This window comes from Lithobates pipiens, unplaced genomic scaffold (genome assembly GCF_037356315.1).
Source record: "Lithobates pipiens isolate NorthernLeopardFrog02 unplaced genomic scaffold, aLitPip1_a1.2 Scaffold_19, whole genome shotgun sequence".
NCBI classification, from domain to species: domain Eukaryota; kingdom Metazoa; phylum Chordata; class Amphibia; order Anura; family Ranidae; genus Lithobates; species Lithobates pipiens.
Genome location: NW_027507764.1, coordinates 249,827,322 through 249,851,389, shown reverse-complemented (window position 1 = coordinate 249,851,389; position 24,068 = coordinate 249,827,322). Strand labels below are relative to the sequence as shown.

Sequence of the window (24,068 nt, the reverse complement as noted above, 5' to 3'; positions counted from 1 at the left end):
GCACCACCCATTCAGTTCACGGCATGGTTGGGGGGCAGAAACTAGAGGTCAGCTGGCTGGTGAGGAATGCAAAATGGGAAGGGCTGGGGGAGACCCTATCTACTGATTTTGGTATAGGTGTCACTGCTACAAGACACCATAAAGTCGGAGACACAGTGAGTAACACTACCTGTGACTCCCCACTACTGTTCCGAGATCAGCAGATGACCTTGATCAAGAGCACCTAAGTTGGCCATTCAGAACCCTCTCCAGCACTGCCACTGATCCCACCCCCCACCAGCACTGCCACTCATCCCAACTCCCTGCCAGGACTGCCACTCATCCCAACTTCCTGCCAGCACTGCCACTCAACCCATTTCCCCCACCAAGGTGTAAGAGAAGGAATAAAAATAGAGAATACATGGAAGGGAGAGGAAAAGAGGGGGAGGAACAAAGAAAAAGGGAGAGAAAGAATAAGAAAGAGAACAAGAAAGTCGGCTAGAGAGAGGGATGGGGAAAAAAAAAAAAACAAGAAATTAGGATAGAGATAGATAAAAGGGAAAAAAAGGAGAACAAAGAGAAAGAGTGGTACATCCTAAAATGTACCATAAGGGGTTTTAACACTGTACGAGTGAAAGGGACTCAGGGAACGCTAAATGTCCATGGGTACTTGTCTTGCCTTGGGTGCTGACAACCCACGCTACAAAATAATTTTACTGTTAGGAGTCTCCACAACTTGGGAAATTTTATCAAGGGGTCATGGCACTAGAAGGTTGAATTATAACCATCAAATAATAGATTATTATGAAGCATTAGATGACCAACTAAACAATTGTCCTAATCTGTAAACTAATGCAGAAAAGTACCTGGAAATGTAAACTTCCAATGAAAACCTCTGCCCACTCCTCCTCCTGAAAAGGTATGTTGCTATCCATTACCAGGTTGGCTCGGAATCGTTGGGTCATCTGATCAATATGATTTTCTTCTGTGTGATCTGTCTGGTCACTAAGACAAAGACAAAGAAGACTATTTAGATATGTTACACTACATGTAAAGAACGTAGACACAAGCGGTATGTCGCCAATCAAATTAAAAGTTTCAAAGCTCCTACATGTAAAAATCATAATTTTCTTGCTAGAAAATTACTCTGAACCCACGCAGCCATACCTCACATGTGTGGTTTGAACGGCATTTTCATATGTGGGTGGGACTTGCGTGTGTGTCTGCTTCTGAGCACAAGCTACTGGGGACAGAGGCGTTTTAATATTTTTTTTTTTTACACTTTTTTTTTTAAGTGGGTCGGTCTAACAGCTCCTCCAGGGCATTCACGATTGTTCTGCTTTGGATGCATGCTACAGGAAGCTCTTTTCTCATCCTGTCATCGCCAGCTCTGTATGCTCCAAATCTATGGCACAGCAGCAGGCATCACCCACTGCTCCCCCTGCCCCAGAATAGGATTATTGGGAGATTGAGCCGTGCCCTCAGTGACACCATCCCGCTGTGCAACTCTGTCTCGGTATCAGCACATGGAGAGCATAGGACATCTCCCTCCCTGTGGGTGGTATTTAGATCCTCCTTGTCCACTTCATCAGCTGGATAGCTCTGCATTACTTTGACCTCCCTGACCAAGAGGTGACAGAGGGATCAATCCATCCAGGTCTGTCTTACTCCTTTCTCCACAGCTGACTGGTTGTCTTACCTTATATATTACCTTATTTACCTTTTATGGACTATTGGTTTTGTTTTTAGCAGTTTTTTTTATGCTTGTGCAATTTTGCCATGAAATAAACATTTGCTTGTAGACCACAAGATTTTCTTTACATCAGGTTCACACAAAAAATTTGGACTGAGCCATTCTCACACAGATGGTACTTTGGGCTTCCTATAGGGGCCATATTCTCTATGCCAATGGATTGATTGAGTGACATTTTACCATGTATGGGCCTGTGATTTTTATTGTTTCAAGGAATATTTTAATCTCACCCACACATAATTGGCCCTCACCAGGCCCTTAGAGATCATCAGGCATAGGTTCTTTTGAGCCGAAAGTTGTGTGTGTTGCTTATATCTTCTTCTCTAGACTGCCCAGTCTCTAGCCCCTCGACATCTGCTTGATTTCTCCAAGGCCTCTACCATCCTCTGGATCTCCTACTTCAAACTTTCTGTATATTTACTCTTTCCGCCTTTAGGCAATCCCTGAAAACTCACCTCTTTAGGAAATCCTATCATACTTCCACCTCCACAAGACTGTACTTTTATATTTTCCACAAGCTCATCCCCTCACAGTACTACTTTTTGTATCACTTTCACTTCTATTTTGATACAAAGAGTGCCATCCTAATCCCCTTATCTTGAATTATATTGTAAGAGCACTGTCTCACTTTATTCTGTAAAGCACTGTGTTTATATGATGATAATAATAATAATCATTATACAAAGGGGTGCTGGGTGAGCAAAGTAAAGGTAGGAATAGGCAGCTGAGGAGGGGCACATTAAAGTAGATATGTTGCTTTGCTACGCAAGGACAACACACAGATTAATTTAGGTCGATCGTGACAGATTCTCTTTAACTGTCCACGACTCCAGCATGGCATAAACACTAATGATTCATTATAGACCCCACTACTGTATAACTTACTCTTTATATCTTGTATATAGAGAGCAACAACAACCGATTTTTCAGTTCAAATGAGAACAATTATTTATTTTAACTTTAGACCATCTTACCTTAATGGGATTTGTTGACTTAGTTGAAAAATACTTGCTGTGTTAACAAGAAGGTATTGGGCTTCATTGACTAAAGATAGTGAGGGCAATGTTGCCTCCAACAGACCTGAAGAAATAATTTACTATTTAATATTTTACAGAAATGGCACTTGTAGTAGGGTTAACTTAATACTATACAAGTTCTAAACAGGATAATATTTATTGTGACTTTATTCTATAATTTTATTTTTTCACTGCTAAGCTTTAACAGTCACAATAGCCTTCTACCAAGTCTGTATTTCTAAAAATATAAAGATTTTTGCCTTTGATGAACAAATGATTATTGGCCTTAATCAAACAGTATTATACTCTGTCAATCAATAAATGTTCATGCCTTTATGCATGGTGGGAATCAATAGAGGAATCCAAGATTCATCTGCTGTGAACATACAGAGGCACCATGTCCAAACTATTCAAGCTAGATCAATGCTTAAAGTGTTTGTAAACCTAAAAACAACAAAAAAAGTTTCCTGTCTCTGTAAGCCTCAATAAACTGTATGGTGATCTTGCTATGTTATGTAGTATTCCATGTTGTACAATACCTGGTTGATCCTGCCTGTTCCTGAATTTCTGTCTGTAACCTGACCTGGCTCTCTGTGTACCATGTCTGTATCTCCCCCTCTCCCTCCTTGATATTTCAGTGATCTGTGTGAAGATGATCACCTTCCCATCTCTCCCTGTCTCCCCCTTTCTGGCTTGTGTGACTGAGCTTTCCCTGGCAGCTGCTCCTCCGCCTTTGTTTGACATTATCATACATATGTCAGTGAGCAATAACAGCCTCTCATACGGGACTTCCTGCTGCTCAGAATGAAAGCAAAGAAAACCATGTCAACTCAGAGCAGCAGTATTGGAAAAACTTATTTAGCAATATCATATAACAAAAAACAAAACAAAAAAATACTGTAACTACTGTAGCACAAAAAGAGAGAGGATATTAGGAGTTTCTGTGGAGACTTTACAACTACTTAAAATGTTGCGCTCAGTGTTACACCTTAAAATTTGGACTTCAGCTTTTTTTGGGAGGAATCCCGCAGAAAAACATTATCCACAATTTACAAGCCCCAGCAAATGACTGTGCATCATGGTTTGGACAATCTCAGCACCTTTTGGTTGGCAGAGCTGTCACATTTGGATGTGGAGGATTGGGAGGACATTTGTGACTCCCCTTTTCTTACCTCGTTTCCTACAGGGATCGTTTAATCCAGTTTAAAATACTGCACAAATACTACTATATGCCTTATAGATTGCACAAGATTTACCCAGAATGTATACCGCATTGTTGGTGTTGCCAGGCTGACTCAGCTGTTTTTTTGCATATTATTTGGCCCTGCACTACCATACAAGCCTATTGGTATGATCATAAACTTAATGACCCGCCTTACCACTATTCCCGTACACCAAAAGCTGGAAATCTGTATACTGGGCCTGGTAGATGCTTTAACCCCCTCAAGGGCAATTTGCACATAATTGGGGTTGCTCCTCTTTTATGCCCGGAAACTTATTGTACTTTCTACCTGCTCATTACCTGATTAAATGGTCCGGACATGACTTTGTTTTGTGCTTGTCAATGTTTTTCTATTTGTACGCGTATACCGTAAGTATGCATATCATAGCCATTTTTAAGTGGCGAGCTATGGGGTGTTTAGTTTAGTTAAGTTGTTTACTTTGTCTATGTTGTGTAACTATATGAGCCGGGGTATACCCAGAGGTTCTGCTTTCTACTATTATATATTTCTTTTACACAATCAAAAGAATTTGCAAAAAAAACATTTTGGACTTCAGATTGCTGTACCATATTTTAATAACTGCATAACATATCCAGATTTTTATATTCTCCCTATAGTGCCTATCTGTTTTTTTTATTTTTTCAGGTACACTTATCTCAATCTAATGTCAATGTTGGGGAAAATTAAAACCTGTTTCTTTTGCTATTATTTTGACCAAGAAAAAATAAATCCTAACCCCTCTCCATTGACAAAAAACTTGTAAGGTCAGCAGAGTCAATACTAAAGTTATATAGAGTCTCTGCACGGCCCATGACACAGCTCCTCTGAGAGAAATGGGATTGTGTGACGGCAGCAATGACACTTTCGTGTCTGTGGGCAGCTTTAGCCCCCTTGACAAACAGCTGTGAGATAAAACTTTAGACATAAAAAGAACGCACTGTTTTAAACCAATGTTCAGACTGGCAAACTTACAGAGAGAGGAGCAGTAAACCACAAACATTTCCTCCATTAATAGCAGGTAGAGGTTCTTGTAAATCCAGTCAACAAATATTGTGTATACTTTTATCATTTGTATTGATGACTCTGAGATGATTTTATAATATACCGTTTCAATTGTTCATGCTTGTTGTGCTATATTTACTGTAACTGCTTCCCCTCCGGCCTATAGACAAATTATGGCAGGCTCTCTCGTTCTTGGTGGACGTCAAATGACGTTCTCCCAGGATCGCACTGCAATGCGATCTGTCACCCGCTGTGTCCACCACACACAGAGGATGACAGATCAATGTACCATGTCACTGCCATTACCATGTGATCACATGACAATTGTACACAATGGATGTGCATAAACATTTGCATTATTAATGTACACAATGGATGGTTTTCATTCATTGTATACTATTCTGATGATCTCTGTGATTGGTCTCAGTGATCACATGGTAAAGACAGGCCAGTCACAGTCACAGTCACAGGATGTGTGAATGGATTTCATTCATAAAAAAAAATGGTAGTTTATGTGTGTGTGTGTGTGTGTGTGTGTAGTGTGTGTAAAAACAAAAAAACCCACAGTGTTACTATTTCTAATCACAGTATGTAAAAAAAAAAAAATATGACTTTAAAAAATAAAATAAAAATAAAATATTAAAAGAAAAAAAAAATGATTACATTTTTGTTTTACATACTGTCACCAGTCAGTATCCCTGATCACCGCCATACCAGTAATGCCCCATACACACGATCGGACTATCCGGCGGACAATCCGCCGGACTTCCCAGCGGAGGTCCGCCGGACTTTATAAACGAGCGAACTTGCCCCCACAAGACCACACACGAATGAGCTTTCTGATGTTGACACGATGCTCTCTCCTGCTGTAATGCTTGGGACACGTTGCGCAGTGACTTATATAGGCATAAGGGGCAGGGTCACTGGGCGATGTCACATGGTGACCCCACCCCTTATGATGTCCCAGCATCCCCCAGGACTGTGACATCATAAGGGGTTGGGTTACCTTGTGACATCGCCCAGTGACACCGCCCCTTATGCCTATATAGGTCATCGCGCAACGCGTTGCAGGCATTACAGCAGGAGAGAGCATCGTGTCAACATCAGAAGAAGAGAAGAAGGAAGAAGAAGAAGAAGACGGCGGCGGTGGCGTCAAACGAGAAGACCGGGCCAACGCTAGTAAAAGAGCTGGAAGAAGATAGCGAAGGAGCCCGGCAGAAGAACCGAAGAGCAGGAGGCTGGAAAGGGTGTAGAAGTCGGAAGAAGACCCTCGAAGTCGAAAGAAGACCCCCGCACGGCAATGACGCCAAAGGAGAAAGCCGGGCTCCTCCACTAGCAAAAGAGCGGTAAAAGAGCAGAAGACAGTGGAGGAGCCCGGCGAGAAGACCTCCGAAGTCCAAAGGAGACCCCCGGGCGGCAATGACGACAAAGGAGAAAGCCGGGCTCCTCCACTAGCAAAAGAGCAGAAGACAGTGGAGGAGCCCTGCGAGAAGACCCCCGAAGTCGGAAGAAGACCCCCGGAGCTGCCTAATAAACTACTTTAAAAACCTGTGTTGTGTGTTTTTTTATTGACACTTTTCCCCCCAGGTGAATGGGTAGGGGTATGATGTACCCCATACTCACTCACATAGGGTGGAGGGCTGGGATCTGGGGGCCCCCTTATTAAAGGGGGCTCCCAGATTCCGATAAGCCCCCCCGCTCACAGACCCCAACGGCCAGGGTTGTCGGGAAGAGGCCCTTGTCAACATGGGGACAAGGTGCTTTGAGGTTGGGGGGCGCAGGGCGCCCCTGTCCCAAAGCACCCACCCCCCCTGTTGAGGGCACGCAGCCTGCTACGGTTCAGGAGGGGGGGCGCTCACTCGTCCCCACCCCTTTCATGACTGGCTGGGCTGCGTGCTCAGATAAGGGTCTGGTATGGACTTTGGGGGACCCCCATGCCATTTTTCGGCATAGGGGTTACCCTTAAAAACACATACCAGGCGACGGGGCTCGCAAGGTGTCAATCTCACCGATAGAAGCGGCGACATTGACTTCCTTCGCTAGTCCCATCGTACCTGAATTCACGTTCAAAATGAACGGACTTTAGTCCATGTGTGGGCTAGTCCGTTCATTCGGAAAGTCCGGTGGACTAGCACACAGACGGGCTGATTGTCCACTGGAAAGCTGAGTCCGGCGGACATTTTTGAGCCAAGTCTTCTTTCAAAGTCTGCCAGACTTTTGGGAAGAAAAAGTCAGCTGGAGCCCACACATGGGCGAATTGTCCGGCAGGCTCTGGTCCGCTGGATAGTCCAATCGTGTGTGGGCGGCATTATATGATAATGCTGTATTGCACTGGTGAGAGTATGAGAAAAAAAAATTTTTTTTTATATTTCATTTTCCAAAAAAGTGACATACTTTACAACATCAAAAAATTTGCAATGCCTCTAACAAAATACCTTGGACTGAAAATATTTTGCACTGATTTGGCTTATTTTCAAAGAAGTGTAGCAGTTTACATTTTGGTCTAAATTTATGAAGACATTTATTTGCAAAATTTTATAACCAAAACAAAGGAAACCTTTTATTTTTTCATTTATTTTTTTGCGTTTTCTTAGTTTATTTAGCAAAAAAAAAACAACTATCACCAAAAGAAAGCTCAATTTGTGTGAAAAAAAACTAAAAGACTAAAAACTGTAAGGCCGCGTACACACGCGCGGACTGTTGGCCCAACTTTGTCCGTCCAACAGTTTGAGCGAACAGTCCGCTCAAACTTAGCATGGACGGACATGGCCACACACGACGGACGAACAGTTTGCTGAAACCGTGCGCGATGACGTGAACGGCACGTACGACGGGATGAAAAATACGACGTCCTATACACTGCAATGCAACCTTCCGACGTGGAAATCCTTTCTGAGCATGCGCGAGACTTAGTTGGCCGAACAAGCCTACACACGAGCGAACAGTCCGCTGAAACCTTGTTTCAGCGGACAGTTTTTCGGAATTTCCGTAAGACCTTGTTCGGCCAACTGTCCGCTGAAACTGTCCGCTGAAGCCCCACACACGAGCGGACTGTCCGCCCAAACACTGTTCAGCGGACAAGGTTGGGCGAACAGTCCGCGCGTGTGTACGCGGCCTAAGACTTTTATTTGGATACAATAGTGCATGACCGCACAATTAAATTAGAATTGTGACAGTGCTGAAAGGTGACAATTGGCCTGGGCAGGAAGGGGATGAAAGTGTCTGGTATTGAAGTGATTGAAGTGATTAAAGTTCATTATTGTAATGTTGACCTTCAATGTATTAATTTGTTTTGTCTGCATTAGGGATGAGCCGAACACCCCCTGGTTCGGTTTGCACCAGAACTTTCGAACGGACAGAAAATTTGTGCGAACTTTAGAACATTGAAGTCTATGGAACTCGAATGTTCGAAATCAAAAGTGCTAATTTTAATGGCTGATATGCAAGGTATTGTCCTAAAAAGGGTTTGGGGACCTGGCTCCTGCCCCAGGGGACATGGGTCAATGCCTAAAATGTTTTAAAAAACTGCCATTTTTCGGGAGCACTGATTTTAATGACGATTAAAGTGAAAAAAAAGTGAAATATTCCTTTAAATATCGTGCCTGGAGGGTGTCTATAGTAAGCCTGTGAAGTGGCACGTGTTTCCCGTGTTTAGAACAGTCCTTGCACAAAATGACATTTAACGGAAAAAAAGTAATTTAAAACTGCTTGCGGTTTTAATGTAATATCTGGTTCCGGCAATATGGATGAAAATCTTTGAGAAAAATGGCATAGGTAGCCCCCCTGCCCATTACCAGCCCCTTTGGGTCTTGTACGGATACTAAGGGGAACCCCGTACCCATATTAAAAAAAGGAAAGGCGTGGGGCCCCCAGGCCCTATATCAGTGATGGCGAACCTTGTCACCCCAGATGTTTTGGAACTAATTTCCCGTGATGCTCATGCACTCTGCAGTGTAGCTGAGCATCATGGGAAATGTAGTTCCAAAACATCTGGGGTGCCAAGGTTCACCATCACTGCCCTATATACTCAGGAGTACACAGGCGGTGCAAACAAGAAAGGGACTGTAGGTTTGTTGTGTTAAGTAGAATCTGTTTGTAATTTTGAACTGGTACATTTTTAAAGTGTAGCGCTAGTCAAAAAATCTATTTTTAAGCTTTTAGGAAAACATAGGGAAGGGTTATCACCCCTGTATAATTTTTTTTGCCATCCGTCTTTTTTCATCTCACTTCCTGTTGTCTCCTTCTGTTTGCAATTAGGAGACGTTTGTAAGTTGGATGTTTGAAAGTAGGGGCCTGCTCTGCAGAAATGGGGGCCTAAGGTGTTGGTGTTGCCACAACACTAAGCACTCAAAGTGATTCTTGGTGGGCGCTGGAGCGCCCTTGTCACGTACCTGGTGGTAGAGCCCGACTTGCAGGAGGAGACCTCTCTTGCAGCTCCGACTCGAGAGCCCTGGTAGTGTATACAGGTGACTCAGGAGTCAAGAGGAGCACGAGTGTCTGGCAGGATCAACAGCTGGGTAAGGAATGCTGGATCGGAGGGGAGCTGGAAAGCAGGCAGGTGCAGGAAGCTGAAGCAGGACAGCAGGCAGAGAGGTTGTAGCCGGACACAAGTGCAGGAGTTCTGGCAGAGGTAGGACTTCAGGCAGATGCTGGAACCAGTACAGGAGATGGGCAGCGGATGGCACCGGAACAGAAGGCTGGAAGCAGAGTCGTCAGGCAAGCCGGGTCAGAGGTCAGGCGGACAGCAGAAGTACCGAGGATCAGGCAGGTGGATGGTCGGACGAGCCGGGTCAGTAAGCAGACAGGCAGCAAGGTACCAAAGGGATAAACAGAAGGGAGGTCAGGCAGGCCGAGGTCAGATGCAGGCGGATAGCAGGAGCAGTAGGTAAACAAGCCGGGTCAACAGGTCACAGGAAGCAGGTTCTCAGGATCAGGGTACTAGCACGCTGTAGATCAGACAGCAAGAACTGGATGTGACCAACAGGACTAAATAGCCCGCCTGGCGCCAACGAGCGCACACACGCGCGCACCCGCGGACGAGCGCACCCGCGGACGCGCGCACCCGCGGACGCGCGCACCCGCGAACGCGCGGCGGAAGGTCCGGGCTGATCGCTGCTGGCAGGATCTTCGTGACAGCCCTGCTGTGAACGATTATATCAAGAATTGTAATTACATGCCATTGTTGAACAGTGGTAGAAAAATTGGGCCTTCGGTGGTTGTGGTGGTGGTGCTGGTGCCACAACACTATCACAGTTACTCTCGGTGGGCACAGGAACGGGTCCTGCTGTGAAATATTATATCAAGAATTCTAATTACATGCCTCTGTTAAACAGGGGCTGAAAAATTGGCATTAGGCACTGCTTGATGGTGCCACAACACTGCAATCTCTCCCAGATACTCTAGTTGGAGTGCAGGAATGAGCCCTGCTGCAAACCATTGCATCAAAAATTGTATTACATGCCCCTGTTAAACTGGGGCTGTAAAATTGGGCCTATACATTGTAACCTCTACCATATACTCTAGTTGGAGTGCAGGAATGAGCCCTGCTGCAAAGCATTGCATCAAAAATTGTAATTACATGCTCCTGTTAAACTGGGGCTGAAAAATTGGGCCTTAGGCACTGGTGCTGGTGCCACGACACTGCAACCTCTCCTATATACTCTATTTGTAGTGCAGGAATGAGCCCTGCTGCAAAGCATTGCATCAAAAATTGTAATTACATGCCCCTGTTAAACTGGGGCTGAAAAATTGGGCTGGTGGCATCACCCAGAACCAAAAATGTTTTTCCAAGATATCAGCGGAGGAGGAAGAGGATAGACAGTCAACATAACAGGACAGTAACTCAGCATCAGCATAGGCAGTCTTGAAGGGATGTGATATTTAAAAGAAAATTATTGAGTTACATCAGCTTCAGGTGCTTGGTAGCTGGTGGTGATCCAAGACTGATTCATCTTTATGAAGGTCAGTCGATCAACCGAGTCGGTGGACAGGCGCACCCTGTGATCAGTTACAAAGCTACCAGCAGCACTGAAGGTGCGTTCCGAAAGTACGCTGGATGCAGGACAGGCCAGTAGCTCAATTGCATACTGACCTTGCCCCTAGGTATTCCTGCACCATGTAAATCAGACGCTGGCGATGGTTGCTGGAACCGACCATACCTTGGGGCTGTGGACTAAAAAATTGTCTGAACGCATTGGTCAGGCAGCCACCTTCTCCACCGCTCCTTCTGACCGAAGCCTCAGCAGCAGTTCAGGGTTAAACACAGGATAGTCAGGAGAATAAGCCAAGGTCGGGGCAACTAGCAGACAGGGATGGTCAGGAAGGCACACCAAGGTCAGGGCAACTAGTAGACAGGAAGGATCAGAAGGCACGACAAGATTGGGGGAAAACTAGCAGAGAGGAATGATCAGAAGGACACAACAAGGTCGGTACATGGAAGTCAGAGATAAACATACAGCAGGATGCCACACAGAAGCCTAAACACAACTGTTGCTCAGGCAAGGCTGGCTTGCAGTGCGCAGGCTTAACCAGTGTTTCCTGTTAGACGCTGAGGTGGAACCATGCTGAGAGAGGATTACTTAAACACTTAGGTGTGAGGGCACAGTCCCTAAGCTGATACACACACCAGATAGGTAAGCAGACAAACCGGACATGAAACATTACTGCAGATCCATGACAACAATCTACTGAGCTGGCCAGAAACAGCTCTTGAGGGAGTCTATTCCACATTTTCACAGCTCTTACAGTGCAGAAGCCTTTCGGTATGTGACTGTTAAAATTCTTTAGGGGGAGAATCCCTAGGGGCTTCCAGGATGGGGAAGGATCTAGGGGTCCTAATAGAAGACAGACTGAGCAATAGCATGCAGTGTCCAGCTGTGGCTACCAAAGTCAGCAGAATATTAGCATGAATTAAAAAGGTTATTTACTCCAGGGATAAGAAATTATTCTGCTACTTTATAAAATGCTGGTTCGGCCGCATCTGGAGTATTCTATCTAGTTCTGGTCATCAATTCTCAGAAAGGATGTGCTGGAGCTGAAGAGAGTTCAGAGAAAGGAAACTAAATATGTGGACAGGACCTCAATTATAAAGAACGACTACAAATCGCTAAAATACCTATCCTGGAGAAGAGATTGTGATATACAAATATCTCAATGGTGATCCCGACCTAAGTATCAAACTTTTGCGTAGGTTTTTTTTTTTACTTTTCACAATGACGCATACACATGATCGGACTTTCCTGCAGACTTTCCTGCAGACTAGGTCCGATGGAATCAGTCCGTCGGACAATCCCATCGCGTGTGGGCTAATCCGATCATTATTCATAAAAAATAATCCAACAGACCTAGAAATAGAACATAGAAAAATGGGGTTCCCCCGTGCTATCAAAGTGAAAAATATCTGAATGTGGTATGTCGGTTAGATTGCTGCTTAACCTAAAGTGTATACCATGCACTTGAACAAAAATAAATAAAAAAGGTGATCAGTGAAAACTATATACCATATATTACTACAAAGATGGAATATCCTTGTTTGATATGTATTCTACCTCATAGATAAAGTACAATAAATCAATAATTATACCAATACTAATGGTGAGTCCTAGTGCAAATTGCTGCTGTGCATGCAATTATTTAGCTCCTATGCAAACTATGCAAATAAATTATTTTCTGTGCATGCAATTATTTAGCTGCTGTGCAAACTGCTACTGTGCAAATTACACAAATAAATTATTTTCAAAAAATGCGCAACACATTACCATAAATCCATAAAGTAAATAAAATAGTTGCTGCTGTGCAGATTATTAAAACAAACAATATAGTGCAAAATCGTGAAAATCATCAGGTGCTAAATATTAAATAATAATTGAACGCACACTAAATAATGCAAAATGGTGCAAGAGTATCATAAAGTGCCGAGGATCAAATGATCCTTTGTGTACACCTTTAAGTGTGTAGGTGTACCAATACAGTCCTATTTATATTGAGTAGTGATACCCATAAAAGTTCATCCATAAACAGTAAACATGAAAATTAGTGCAAAAAGTGCTGGTGTGCAGCAATGTGACAGGCAAACTGTTCAGGTGACATCCACTGTGTACTCATCGTGTGCTCCACTCAGTGCTCTCTATGCGCTTACCTCTAAATGGGTAAGAAATGCCACTCAGATATTTTTAATGATGAGCCTTCCTGAGTGTGGTAGCCAGGGATGATGTCCTTAATGCCGCGTACACACGTAGCGGACTATCCGGCGGACTGTCCGCCGGACTTTCCGAACGAGCTACTTGCCCACACACAGCACTTTTTCAGCGGACTAATGTGGCGACTAAGTTCACCGGACTATCCGCCGTACTTTTGAAATGAACAGACTAGCCCACACACGTGGAGGAAAGTCCGCTCATTTTGAGCGCATCTCCAGGTAGCCAGGGCCAGCGAAGGAGGCGTCGCTGGCCCCCTCATCTGGTATGGACTTAAAGGGGAACCCCAACACCGAAAAAAATCAGCGTGGGGGTCCCCCCTAGGTCCACATCAGACCCTTGTCTGAGCACGCTACCCAGCCGGTCAGGAAAGGGGGGGACGAGCGAGCGCCCCCCCCCCCCCCTCCTGGGCCGTACCAGGCTGCGTGCCCTCAACATCGGGGGGTGCCTTGGGGAAATATTATTTAATATTTAGCACCTGATTATGATTCTCATGATTTTGCACTATATCAATTGTTTGTTTTAATTATCTGCACAGCAGCAGCTATTTTATTTACTTCATTAATTTATGGTAATGTGTTGCACATTTTTTTTAAATAATTTATTTGCGTAGTTTGCACAGTAGCAGCTTGCACAGCAGCTAAATAATTGCATGCACAGCAGCAATTTGCACTAGGACTCACCATTAGTATTGGTATAATTATTTATTTATTGCACTTTATCTAGAATACATATCAAACAAGGATATTCCATCTTTGTAGTAATATATGGTATATAGTTTGCGCTGATCACCTTTTTTATTTAGAAATAGAACATGTTTCAAATCTGTCCGAGGGCCTCAATACTTATCGGGAAAACCGTTTGTCTGTATGCTGGTCTGATGGACCAAATACGACGCAAGGGAAGCTATTGGCTACTGGCTATTGAACTTCCTTTTTTAGTCCCATCTTACGTCATCACGTTCAAAACGAACGGACTTTCAAACGGACTTAGTCTGTTCGTGTGTGGCCAAGTCCGTTCCTTCGGAAGTCCATCGTAACTTCACCGAAAAGTCAGTCGGAAAGATAGTCAGACCTAGTCTGCCGGAAAGTCTGGTCATGTGTGCACGGCATAAGTATGTGGAACTCTCTTGCACAATCGGTGGTGCCAGCAGGAAGTATGGATAGTTTTAAAAGACCCTTGGATGTGCATCTTAACGAAAACAGTTTAATGGGGTATAGGAAATGATTTTTACACACACACACACACACGCACACACACACACACACACACACACACACACACACACACACACACACACACACACACACACACACACACACACACACACACACACACACACACACACACACACACACACACACACACACGCGTTAAACTGGATGGACTTTTGTCTTTATTCAACCTTACCAACTATGTAAAAATGGTGCATTGAGATAGGCTTGCAAGTTGGAGACATCCTGTAATGATGGTATTTCACGGAATAATTTACCGTCATCTGCAAACACTGATACTGTACTTTCCTGGACCTCCCCATGTCAGCCTACTATGGGTCAGCTCCACCCCCTCTTACCCCTCCAGGACCACCTTTTTCTTAGCCCATAAAGGGCACTGTCTGCCCACACCAGTGTTCTTTTTTCGTCCTCGCTCCAGATGCCTTTTAAAGTTTATTTTTATTTATTTATCTTTATTTATTTATTTTTCTTCTCCATCCACCCTGTTCGGGTTCAGCCTCTCCCGGATCAGAAGATCCCCCCATATAGGCTGTAAATCTCCTGAGGAGGTGGGTTCCCGTGGTGCTGGGATTATATGGTACAGTATAAATGACTGTGCATTACTGGCAGGAAAGCGGGTATGTGCATCTTGCTTCAAGGAAGCGGCTCGGGACAATGCTGCGAATGCACGCCAGGTTAAATCCTACATTAAGTACGCAGTCAAGGAAGGGTTAAACAGTGTTTCAAGGAATCCTGCTGATCCTGCTGTATCTTCAGCATCTGCAGATTCAGATCATGTGTTTTCAGTGCGTTTTAACTCTGATGTCAATAGCGATTCAGATCCATCTGAGGTGAGATGGTCTCAGAATCGCATATGTTTGATTTTTGCACTGGTTCCCCCTTGGTGGAGGCTGTTAAACATGCGATGAAGTGGCAGGAAGAATTGTCACCTCCAAAGAAACAGCAGAGATGCTACCCGTATATAAAGAAATCTTTACCTTCCTTCCCATTTATTTCTGAAATTAAAGAAGTATTTGACGATGAGTGGGTAGGGCCTGAGAAGAAGCTCAATGTGCATAATAGAGTATCGAAGCTGTAACTCTTGGGACACTACACCTAAGGTGGATGCTTCATTACCTAGATTCGCCTGCTACATTCCGCTTCCGCTGGAGGATTCGGTCTTTAGGGATCCTATGGATTGCAGAATAAATGCAGACCTAAAAGGTTGTATAGTTTGCCCGGAGCAGCCTGCAGGTCAGCGGTAGTGCTCACTTCTGTGACTGCAGCACTTGGGTTGGATTCGTACCTGTGCGGTTTTTGGTGCATTTTGCAGTTTTGTGCTACCGTTCATTTACCATGGTCTCCTATGGGACGTGTTCTGTGGTGCGGGTCTAGGGAGTGCTAGGAGTGCATGGGTGTGAATCTAGCCTTAGACTCTGGGTAGCGGAGCTGGTGGATGGATGTTCAGATGAAAGTCTGGGAAGTGGCAGTTCTTCTCTTTTGCAGTTTTCAAGACTGCTGTAGACTTTGTGGCTGAAGTGGCTGTTGACCAGGTCAGGGAGCCAGTTCAAAAGATGACAGCAAAGATAATGGCTCATTCCATCACAGCCCGCAGAGCCTTATGGTTGAAGCATTGGTTGGCTTTTAAGCACAGTCTATATTCGTTTCCATGCGACAGGAAGTTACTCTTCGGGAAGACTTAGAATCATCACTTCAGCGGGTTTCCGGCGGCAGATCTAGCCTAATAAAAAGACAACAACAGCCCTTTCGGTTTAACAAGAGATCCAAAGAAGGATTCAGAGAAGCCAGTACTTACAGACTGTTTTCCATGGAAGGGAGCCGGTTCAACCTTCCGGAAACCTTCCAAGCCCAGGGCCAACAAAGCTTCTAGGGCTTCAAATAAGTCCTTCTGAAGGTAACTCCACTTAATCCTCTCAAGTAGGAGCAAGACTAGCCCAATTCGGGGGGGTTGGGTGGACAAATTACAGGATGCCTGGATTGTAGTCGTCATTTGATCACATTATCGTCTCGAGTTCAGAACAAGGCCCCCTCAGACCTTGTTCTTAGAAACTGGGCTTCCTACAGATGTTTGAGAGGATATATAGGAGAGCTGTTGGCAGCAAAAGGCCATCCTTCCAGTTCAAAGGCACAAATTGGGTCAAAGAGTATGTTCCCCTCTGTTTTTGGTCCCAGAGGCTTCAGGGGGTTTCGGACCAGTTTTTGACCTCAAAGTCCTGAATTCTCACATGAAGGTTCCACCATCCAAAATGGAGTCATTGGAAAAGATCATTTCAGTTGTGGACTCAGGAGACTGGATGGTTTCCATTGATCTGGTGGATGCGTATCTTCTTGGTTCCATAGACGCATCTCACCATCGCTTTCTCAGGTTTTCTGTGGAAGGCTCTCATTTTCAATTTTAATGTCTCCCATTCGGTCTCTGCATGACTCTGAGAAAGTTCTCAAAGCTACTGTCTGCTGTCGTCGCGACTCTCAGGGTCGAGCGAGTGCAAATATTCCATTATCTAGACGACATGCTATTTATGGGTCCGTCAAATGAGCTCCTTCTACTGCATGTGAATTACACCTGCAAAACACTAGAGAGTTTTGGTTGGTTGTTCAACTTTCGGAAGAGCCAGATGCATCCGACCCAAATGTTGGAGTATTTAGGAGTACAATTCAACACGTATCAGGGTGGTGTTTATCTTCCTCTGAGGAAGGTCCAGGAGATCCAGTCTTAGACAAATACAGTGATAGCCAGGCCTTCTATGATGGTTAAGGAATGCATGCTGTATCTGGGGGTTCTATCAGCCACAGTTCCAGTAGTCCCGTGGGTCAGGTGGCGCAGAAGGAAGTTTCAATGCAACTTTCTTCCTCAGTGGGATTGTCACTCCTTGTTCCAGAAAATCTATCTGCCAATTCCGATAATCTGGTCCCTGGTTTGGTGGTCAGTAGCGTTCCCGCGGAGTTCCGTTGAAGGCCTCAGAACCAATAGTGGTGACAGCAAATGCCAGTCTGGCAGGCTGTGGGGCACACTGCCTGGAACAGCAGGTTCAAGGCCAATGGAACTTTTGTGGGGTGAAGAGTTTCAATTTGCTGGGATTGGATGCTGTCAGACGAGCTGTCAAGGTTCTTTGGACAACAACTACGGTGGCTTATATGTCTCATCAAGGGGGCACTAGAAGTCGCCCTCTTCTTCAGGTGGCATGTCAATAATTCTTATGTGCAGAAAAGAATCTCGGCTCTCTTACAGCATCTTATCTCCCAGGGCCTGGGAATGTTTTAGCAGATCACTTGAGTTAAGGCTTTGAGGATCACAGCGAATGGGGCCTGAATCAATAGATCTTATGGCATTGGAGGAGAATTGTCAACTGCCTTGCTTCTTCTCCCTGACCTGGCATCCACAGGCATTGGGTCAGGGTGATCTGTCCAGGTCTTGGAACTTCCCCTTGGTGTATGTGTTCCTGCTGCTTCCATTGGCTCTCAAAGTCCTGCTAAAGATTCAGCGAGAAAGGATCACAGCAATAATAGTCTTACCTTACTGGCTCAGGGAGCCGTGATTCCCTCTGGCTTGGAGGATAAAGTTGGGCTCGCCAATCCCACTGCCTCCTTTTAAAATCTCCTTCTGCGGAGTGGGGCCTGACACCCGAGGAAGATGAAGTTAATAACTTGGAATTGAGATGGAGGCTTTAACTGGCTTGGGTCTCTCAGCTGGTGTAGTGGAGACAATTATTACAGGCTCGTAAGAGGTCCACAGATGTAACCTATCACCAGATCTGGAATATTACAGAAAAGGGTTGGGACCTTGGATCTCCTTCAGTATCTAAACATTTTGGAGTTTCTGCAGAGTGGTCTCTAACGGTTTGCTTATAATTCCCTGAAGAGTCAAATCCCCGCTTTGTCGGCTATGTCCTGTACAAGATATGCTCTACATCCTTTGGTGATCAGATTTTTAGGGGCAGCCATACAAATCAGACCTCCATTGAAATCAAAAGAGGACTTAACACTTGTCCTGGGAACATTACTGGTTCCTCCATTTTGATCAAGCTTTCTCTTGTTCATTATTTCTTTTAACAGTTTTTTACTAGCCGTTGCCTTGGCCAGAAGAGTCTCCGAGTTGTGCGCCTTCTCATCTAAAGAACCATATTGTTTGGTTCTCCCAGACAAGATAGTCCTTAGGCTGATACCAAGCTTACTACCTAAGGTTGCCATATAATTTTATAAGGGTATGCAGGCAACATCCAGAGTTGTGTCTTCCTGATTTGTCAAAGACCATACATATTGCATACAAAAAACTGGGCCTTCCTCCTCCTTCAGAGATCAAAGCACATTCGATGGGGGGTATGGCAGCATCCTGGGCAGCATACGCAAAGGTCACCCCTGAGGTAGTTTGCAGAGCAGCAAGCTGGAACGCGCTTTTATTAAGCATTACAGGCTTAATTTGGCTTGTCCGCCTGAGGAAACATTTGGCTCTATGGTTATTATGGCGGCTGTTGCCCATTAAAAATTTGAGTAGCATTGCATTGAGGGTATGGCTTAATTTTTGTCTTCCCTCCCTTTTTAATATTGCTTGGTACATCCCATATTAGGCTGACATGGGGAGGTCCAGGAATAAGGAAAATTGTTATCCATACTTACCGTAATTTTTCTTTCCTGGATCCTCCCCATGTCAGCCGGAGGATTCCCACCCAGTTTATCCATCGCGAGGTGGGTATTTTTTGAACACTGGTATGGGCAGACAGCCGCCCCTTTATGGGCTAAGAAAAAGTTGTTCCTGGAGGGGTCAGAGGGGGCAGAACTGACCCATAGTAGGCTGACATGGGGAGGATCCAGGAAAGGAAAATTATGGTAAGTATGGATAACAATTTTCCTTATTTAATCCCAAGCCCTATATCATTTATAAATATGATAAAATGTAAGTGTCCCAACACTGAACCTTGGGGTACACCACTTAGCACCTTAGACCATTCAGACTATGATTAATTAATCACTACTCTCTGAATACGGTCTTTTAGCCATTTTTTTATTTATAAACTGAATTTTCTAAGCCTGTAGTCTTTAACTTACATATTAGGCTTCTGTGAGGAACTGTGTCAAATGTTTTTGCAAAAGTATAATATATCCACAGCCACTCCTTTGCCTACGTTTTTGCTTACATCCTCATAAAAAGAAATCAGATTTGTTTGACAACTTTGGTTTTTCACGAATCCATGCTGAATATTGCTTAACCACTTAAGGACCGCCGCATGTAATTATACGACGGCAGAATGGCATGTACAGGCACAATCACGTACCCGTATGTGCCTGCCTTCCAGCGGGTGGGGGGTCCTATCGGACCCCCTCCCGTTGGCTGCGGCGGTCCGTTTCGCTTCAGGATGAGGGGATGGCCGTTGGTTTCTGGCACTCCCCTCTCGATCGCTCCTGGCGAATGAGAAGCTTCCCCTGCCTGTGTTTACACTACACTAGTGATGTCACTCTCCTCTGGGCGGTCTTTTTGACCAGACTGCGAGGAGAGAAGACATAGTAAGTGTGCACCAACACTACACTGACATGTAGGTACACATAGGCACACTGTCACCCCCCGATACACCTCCCTTAGTGGTATATAATCTGAACAGATCAATATCTGATCTGATTAGATCTATACTAGCGTCCCCAGCAGTTTAGGGTTCCAAAAAACGCATTGTTAGCGGTATCAGCCCAGATACCTGCTAGCACCTGTGTTTTGCCCCTCTGCCCAGCCCACCCAAGTGCAGTATCGATCGATCACTGTCACTTACAAAACACTAAACACATAACTGCAGCGTTTGCAGAGTCAGGCCTGATCCCTGCGATTGCTAACAGTTTTTTTTTGGTAGCGTTTTATATTTAAATCCTGAAGGCGGTGCTTGGTTTTCGGGTCCCCAACGCTGCTAGGCTCCCAAAAAGTCCCCCACATGTGGTATACTCAGGAGAAGCAGCAGAATGTATTTTGGGGTATAATTTCACATATGCCCATAGCATGTATGAGCAATATATCATTTCGTGACAACTTTGTGCAAAAAAAAAAAAAAGTTTGTAATATTCCCGCAACTTGTGGCAAAATATAAAATAGTTCATGGACTCATCATGCCTCTCAGTAAATAGCTTGGGGTGTCTACTTTCCAAAATGGGGTCATTTGGGGGTTTTAGTGCTATTTTGGCATTTTATGGCCTTCGAAACTGTGATAGGTAGTGAGGAGTGAAATCAAAAATTTACACCCTTAGAAATCCTGAAGGCAGTGATTGGTTTTCAGGGTGCCGTACGCGGCTAGACTCTCAAAAAGTCCCCCACATGTGGTATCCCCATACTTAGGAGAAGCAGTAGAATTTATTTTGGGGTGTAATTTCCCTTATGCCCATAGCATGTGTGAGCAATATATAATTTAGTGACAACTTTTTGTAAACTTTTTTTTTTTTTTTTTGTCATTATTCAATCACTTGGGACAAAAAAAAGATTCAATGGGTTCAACATGCCCCTCAGAAATTTTCTTGGGATGTCTACTTTCCAAAATGGGGTCATTTGGGGGGGTTTTGTACTGTCCTGCCATTTTAGCACCTCAAGAAATTAGATAGGCAGTCATAAATTAAAAGCTGTGTAAATTCCAGAAAATGTACTCTAGTGTGTAGACGCTATAACTTTTGCGCAAACCAATAAATATACGCTTATTGACATTTTTTTTTACTAAAGACATGTGGCGGAATACATTTTGGCCTAAATGTATGACTAAAATGGAGTTTATTCGATTTTTCTTATAACAAAAAGTAGAAAATATCTTTTTTTTTCCAAATTTTAAGTCTTTCCTTTTATATCGTAAAAAATAAAAATCGCAGAGGCAATCAAATACCATCAAAAGAAAGCTCTATTAGTGGGAAGAAAAGGACGCAAATTTTGTTTGAGTACAAGATTGCATGACCGCGCAATTACCAGTTAAAGCAGTGCAGTGCAAAATTGTAAAAAGACCTCTGGTCCTTAGGCTGACAATTGGTCTGGGGCTTAAGTGGTTAAAATATTTTCTAGCAGAAACTATTCTATGCAGTCTTTTATTAAACTCTCAAGTATCTTTCCAACTACAGAAGTTAAACTAACTTGTGTAGTCTGTAGCTACTTGGTAAAGACTTTGATCCCTGTTTAAATGTAGGTACTACATTGGCCTTATGCCAATCCAGTGGTATCATGCCAGTCTTTGAACAGTCTCTGAAAATTGTGGGCAGCACAGTGGTGTAGTGGTTAGCACTCTCACCTAACAGTAAAAAGCGTCACTGGTTCGTAATCCCAACCACGACACTACCTGCCTGGAGTTTGCATGTTCTCCCTGTGCCTGTGTGGGTTTTCTCCGGGTACTCTGGTTTCCTCCCACACTCCAAAGACATGCAGGTAGGTTAATTGGCTTCTGTCCAAAAATTGGCCCTAGTATATGAATGGGGACCTTGGATTGTGGGCTCCTTGAGGGTAGGGACCAATGTGAGTGTGCATTGTACAGGGATAGGGTTAAACACTCACTCAGGTTGAACTAGATGGACTAGTGTCTTTATTCAACCTTACTAACTATGAACTATGAATTGGAAACAATGACTTAGATACAACACAGAGCTCAACTCTTTAACCACTTAAGCCCCGGACCATTTTGCAGCTAAAGGACCAAGCCCCTTTTTGCGATTCAGCACTGCATTGCTCTAACTGACAATTGCGCGGTCTTGCGACGTGGCTCCCAAACAAAATTGGTGTCCTTTTTCCCCACAAATAGAGCTTTCTTTTGGTGGTATTTGATCACCTCTGCGGTTTTTATTTGCAATATTTTTTACTTTTTGTTATAATATCCCCCAAAAATATATAAAAATACATTTATTTTCCTCAGTTTAGGCTGATACGTATTCTTCTACATATTTTTGGTCCAAAAAAAAAAAAAAATCGCAATAAACGTTTATTGATTGGTTTTTGAAAAGTTATAGCGTCTACAAAATAGGGGATAGTTTTATGGCATTTTTATCATTTTTTTTTTTTTTACTAGTAATGGCGACGATCATCGATTTTTATTATGACTGCGACATTATGGTGGACACGGACAATTTTGACACATTTTTGGGACCATTGGCATTAATACAGTGATCAGTGCGATTAAAAATGCACCGATTACTGTAAAAATGTCACTTGCAGTGAAATGGTTAACCACTAGGGGGAAGTGTAGGGGTTAAGTGTGTGCGTGTGTGCATTTTTTACTGTAGGGGGTGTGGCTTGGCGTGTGATGTCACTGATCGTCTTTCCCTATGACAGGGAACAGACGATCAGTGAGAAGCACGGGGAGAGGTTTATTTACACTTACCTCTTCCCATTCTTTAGCTCTGTGACCCGATCGTGGGACACCGGTCGGCGATCGGGTCCGCAGGTCCCACGGCCATGGTCACAGAGCTCAGGACCGGGTCATGAGTGCGCCGCCGTACCCACAGCTGGGCACTTAAAGGGCAGCGTACCTGTACGTGCTTGTGCCCAGCCATGCCATTCTGCTGATGTATATCAGCGTGAGGCAGTCCTTAAGTGGTAAATGACCCTTAGGCCGCGTACACACGGGCGGACTATCCGTCCAACTAAGTCCGTCAGACAATCCGACAGACAGTCCGTCCTACTTTTGAATGAACGGACTTGACCACACACGACGAACAGACAGTCCGCTGAAAGCTTGCGCGATGACGTGTACAGCACGTACGACGGGACTAGAAATACGACGTCCAATACACTGCAATGCAACCTTCGGCCGTGTAAATCCTTTCTGAGCATGCGCCATACTTAGTCCGTCCAACTTGCCTACTCACGAGCGGACTGTCCGCTGAAACCAAGTTTGGACGGACAATATTACGGAAATTCCGAAAGACTTAGTCCGCCAGACTGTCCGCTGAAAAAGTCCGCTGAAGCCCACACACGAGCGGACGTTTCAGCGGACCAAGTCCGTCAGACAGTCCGCCCGTGTGTACGCGGCCTTAGATGTAAGCCACCTGGTCCATAGAGGTGCTTTATTGACCTCTATTTTGTCTATATGTCTCTGGATCATGTCAATTTTGAGCCATTGTGGATTATTTTGGGGTATATCAATACTACCTCATTAAGGATTTGAGCTCCCCCCCCATGTTCCTTTGTATACACAGAGCTAAAGAAGGCACATGCATACATTGGTATAACATAGTGCATTGTATTATAAGTACAGTGGTCTCATATAACAATACAAAATCAACTCAATAAGAGCGCATTACCCTACAAAAGGGGTGTACAAACTTTTTTTAAAGAGGGCCAGATTTGATGAAGAGAACATGCGTGAGGGCCTACCATTTTGCTTGGCATTCTTTGAACCATTAGAATTTGGTCTTAAGCCCCATACACACTATCAGATTTTCTGCTGATTTTTTCCTTCAGATTTACCAAAACCATATAATATGAGGTCAAACCTTAGAAGTTTCAATTTGTATGCCATCAGGCAGGCCCTTGCACTACATGATTTTGGTAAATCTGAAGACAAAAATCAGCAGAAAATCTGATAGTGTGTATGGGGCTTTAGTGTGTTCGTCTGAGCACTAATAAACTGCCCAACAGGAAATCTCTTGAGCTTGGGCATGTTATTTGAATATATAGATTAAAAAATATATATATATATATATATATATATACAGTGGTGTGAAAA

At 44.1% G+C, this 24,068-nt stretch overlaps 1 protein-coding gene across 1 annotated transcript in view; it reads right to left on the bottom strand.

The window, feature by feature from the left end:
* MOCOS (molybdenum cofactor sulfurase) overlaps positions 1-24,068 on the bottom strand; it is a 752,911-nt gene that overhangs the window by 67,979 nt on the left and 660,864 nt on the right. Inside the window, exons 12-13 of the mRNA XM_077491912.1 lie at positions 2,707-2,812; positions 846-984 (exon numbers count right to left, since the gene is read on the bottom strand). Of these exons, the coding sequence (XP_077348038.1) occupies positions 846-984; positions 2,707-2,812 (245 nt within the window). The remainder of the gene's footprint in view (positions 1-845; positions 985-2,706; positions 2,813-24,068) is intronic.